Source organism: Dipodomys ordii, unplaced genomic scaffold, assembly GCF_000151885.1.
Source record: "Dipodomys ordii isolate 6190 unplaced genomic scaffold, Dord_2.0 Scaffold86, whole genome shotgun sequence".
NCBI lineage: Eukaryota > Metazoa > Chordata > Mammalia > Rodentia > Heteromyidae > Dipodomys > Dipodomys ordii.
This window is the reverse complement of record NW_012267302.1, coordinates 3,832,697-3,836,211: the sequence shown is the minus strand read 5'-3', so window position 1 is coordinate 3,836,211 and position 3,515 is coordinate 3,832,697. Positions and strand designations below refer to the sequence as shown.

Here is a 3,515-nt window from a genome sequence, read left to right as displayed (position 1 = left end):
GCTTTTTTCTTTTTGCTTATGTGGTGCTGAGGAATCGAACCCAGGGCCTCAGGCATGCAAGGCAAGTGCTCTACCACTGAGCCACCTTCCCAGCCCTCTCCCAGTTCTTGTAGGCAGTCAAATTCACTTCCAGAAGCCCATTTTCTTGGCCAGTAGAATTAAGACTATCATTTTTTTTTCAGCATTCCCACAGGCTAGTATCTTCCTGGCCTACTTGGGACTCTGGGCCTTCATCTTTCTACTCAAGGCTTGAAGTATAGGGACAGAGCCGGATATCCTAGGCAACCAAACTCCAGAGGAGAGGGGGTTGGGGGAGGTGCAGAGGGACAATGGAAAGGTAATTTCCAATAATACCTGGGCTCCTGAAGAGGAATCACTCAATAAACTAAACATGTGGAACTGAGGGAATGACAGACTCCTTCCAGGAAAAAAAAAAAAAACAGCAGCCAGTTTGGTGGGACATTAACTGGCCCTCACTGCATCATTCCAAGGTGTCAAACTCTTAGCCCTCTAAGCAAGAAATCATTTAAGTCAAAGTAATCTCAAGATCCAATTATGCCCTACCTGCCTTAGGCAGCAGAGAATTGTGAAGGAAATTGAGAACTCTTTCTCCCTGGTATGCAGAGAAAATAAGTGGGAAGAAGGTGAGAAGTTGAAAAGAGTTAGCAAGAGATCTGGCTTTTTCCTAGTTGATACAAGATAGCTGATCCCAACCTGGCTGAGTTAATCCCTTCCGCATTGAATGGAACCCTTGAGGCCTTTACGACTGGGTCTCTTATCTAGAGTTGAAACTGGAGTTTTCATTCTCCCCATCAGAGGCCCAAAGAAATCAGCAGACAAACTCGGACTTTCCTTCAACCTTGGATTCGAAGCCTGCCTTGTAGGCAGAACCTAGCCAGCCTCTTCCCCTAAAATGCATGGCTGGTCCTTGTGATTTTGGTGGTCCTACAACACTAGGCCTCTTCGGGGGGTGCCCTTTCGTCCACTTACTTCAACTTCTGTTTTACAACTGACTTGCTACGAAGACTGCCTCTACCAAGAGTGGATTGTTACAGAGTAAAACATCTGCACTGATCAAACCTTCTTTGTAAATTCGGATTGCTATGGAGCCGGGTAACAGCAGCTCACGCCTGTCATTCCTAGCTGACTCAGGAGCTGAGGTCTGAGGATCAAGGTTCAAAGCCAGCCCAGGCAAGAAAGTCAGTGAGACTCTCATCTCGAATAAACCACCAAAAAAGAAAGCCGGAAGTGGCGCTGTGGCTCCAAGTGCTGGGGGGGGGGGGGGGAGGGACGCCTTGGGCTGGAGAGCCGGGAAGGGGGCCCAGGCCCAGAGTTCCAGCCCCCAAAAACAAAACAGTTATGGGACCGGGGAAAGTAGGCTGACAGGGAGGTTGGTCCGGTGGGCTGCTGCGTGAGACGTTAGAGGATGGAGGGGGCGTAGGAAGTGAGTGGGTCTGTCCTCACCACGCTGGGTCAGGCTGCTCAGGGAGAGAGGGGGGTGTCCCGCGGTCCCCCCACCCCACCCCAGCGGCGGTGCCCCGGGCCGGGGGCGGGTCGGCTGAGAAGAACTTACTTGAGTTCCACAGACCACCAGTCCAGCCATGGCGGCCAGAACCCGGCGGGCGTGGGGAATGTGCGGCGGGGCGCGCGCGGCGGGAAGGGGCACGCGGCTGCTGGAGCGCAGTTTCGTCCGGCTCCGAGCAGTCAGCTGACCCGGCGGAAGCTGGGCGCGGGCCGGACGCTCCACACAGCACAGCGGCGCCCCGCCGCCCCTCAGCGTTCCCTCGCCCACCTGAGGGGCTCGCACGGGTGAGCTTCGGCCGCTGCCGCCACACGCGTACGCGCATGCGCACACGCGCCGCAACAGGTGCCGCCGCTCACGCCCCCTCGGCCGGCCCGCGCGCGTGGCGCGACTCTTCTCTCGCCCTCCACCCCCCACCCCCCACCTAGCGTCCCCGAGGCTCTTGCTCCTTTCAGGTGACCTCCAGAATTCCATGCCCAGAACTTTGTAGTGTTAATCAGGGCAGAAAGGGGAGAAGGGAGGCCATAATGGGCGACCCCCGCCTCCCCCAGCTTAGAGTCTGGGCCTGGCCGAAATGTCACAATCTTGGTTACATAACTGCTCTCTCAACGGCTTGGTGGAGAGGCCTCTGGGCCCGAAGTCCCCTGCCAGCCTGGGTAGGGAGGAGGGAAGTTTGAAGGGTGAAAGGAATCCCAGTGAGGTGGAAAGAGAAAGTTTAATAGGTTTAAGTGCAGGCTGGACTGGAACCATCCTCGCTCTCTCCACACAGCAACATGGCCAGGGCAACTGCATGATGCTTTCGAATGTTAGGCTGCTGCTCTTACCTTCCTTACAGGGAGGCTCAGTCATCAGTGAGGTTGGTTGTTACCCCAGCACACACCCACACACTTTCTCCACCACACCTTCCCTGTGAAGAAGTGAGAGGTGGCCATGGCTGCCTCCTGTAGTTCTGTGGACTGATAACTCCTAAACTCAGGCCTATCTCCTTCTGCAAGGCTCAGAATTTTCTCCCTGACTCTTCCACAATCAGGATGAACAAAACTACTACCAGATACAATTGTTGGTCATCCCTTGCTCCTCACTATAGCTGAGAGCCAGCCCGTCTTACCCTATGTGGGGAATGAAGGATGTGACACCTTTCTTCCCTCCACAAGAGTCACCCATATAAAGCTAACAGTCCTAAGGCAGATGACAACAAGAGAAAAATGTATTTTACTGAAAGAGTTTATGACATAGAAGCCTTCAGAAATATAGATGTACTGAGCTTGTAATGCAGTACTGTGGAGGCAGAAATAGGATTTTCAGTTCACAGCCAGCCTGGGCTGCATAGCAAGACAATATTTTTTTTGGGGGGGGGGAGTCTGGTTGTAGGGCCTGAACTCTGGGCCTGGGCACTGTCGCTCTTCAGCTAAAGGCTAGTGCTCTACCAATTGAGCCACAGCACCACTTCCAGCTTTTTTTCTTTTTGCTTATGTGGTGCTGAGGAATCAAACCCAGGGCCTCATACATACAAGGCAAGCACTCTACCACTGAGCCACCTTCCCAGCCCAGCAAGACAATATTTGAAAGGAGAAAAAAAGGATAAAGGAGGGGAGGGAAGGAGAAGAAAAAAGAGGGAAGGGAAGCAGGGTAGAAAAGGAAAGAGGGAAGGGAAAGATCCATGTGATTGTACAGAAGTGTGTGATGTAATGGTGACCAGCTAAAGGGAAGAAACCTGAAAAGCTGTCCACATTCTTCCTGGCCCCTCTGTACAGCATTCCTTCCTCTGCACTGTGGGGTAAGACCCCTCTGGAATGAGGGTTTTATGGCCTATTATCAGATAAGGCAGGTCAGAGAATTTCTTTATGACCAACTTGTACCCAGGAAGAGCAATTAGAGGAATATTTTGAGGATTTATGGCTTGCTTTGGGGAGAGGGGCTCTGGTTTCCTTGACCTGCCTTGGGGAAGATGAATTCTGGTTTCTGTGACTCCATTGTGAGGAGGAAGAAGATG

The 3,515-nt window shown here is 52.7% G+C and overlaps 1 protein-coding gene across 3 annotated transcripts in view; it reads right to left on the bottom strand.

The window, feature by feature from the left end:
- LOC105992693 (chromosome unknown open reading frame, human C10orf11) overlaps positions 1 to 1,685 on the bottom strand; it is a 1,076,746-nt gene extending 1,075,061 nt beyond the window's left edge. For all 3 annotated transcript variants that reach the window (XM_013025704.1, XM_013025699.1, XM_013025702.1), the window contains exon 1: positions 1,574 to 1,685. In XM_013025704.1, coding sequence (XP_012881158.1) covers positions 1,574 to 1,603 — 30 coding nt within the window. In that variant the 5' untranslated portion in view covers positions 1,604 to 1,685. The remainder of the gene's footprint in view (positions 1 to 1,573) is intronic.
- Between the last annotated feature and the right edge of the window lie 1,830 nt (positions 1,686 to 3,515).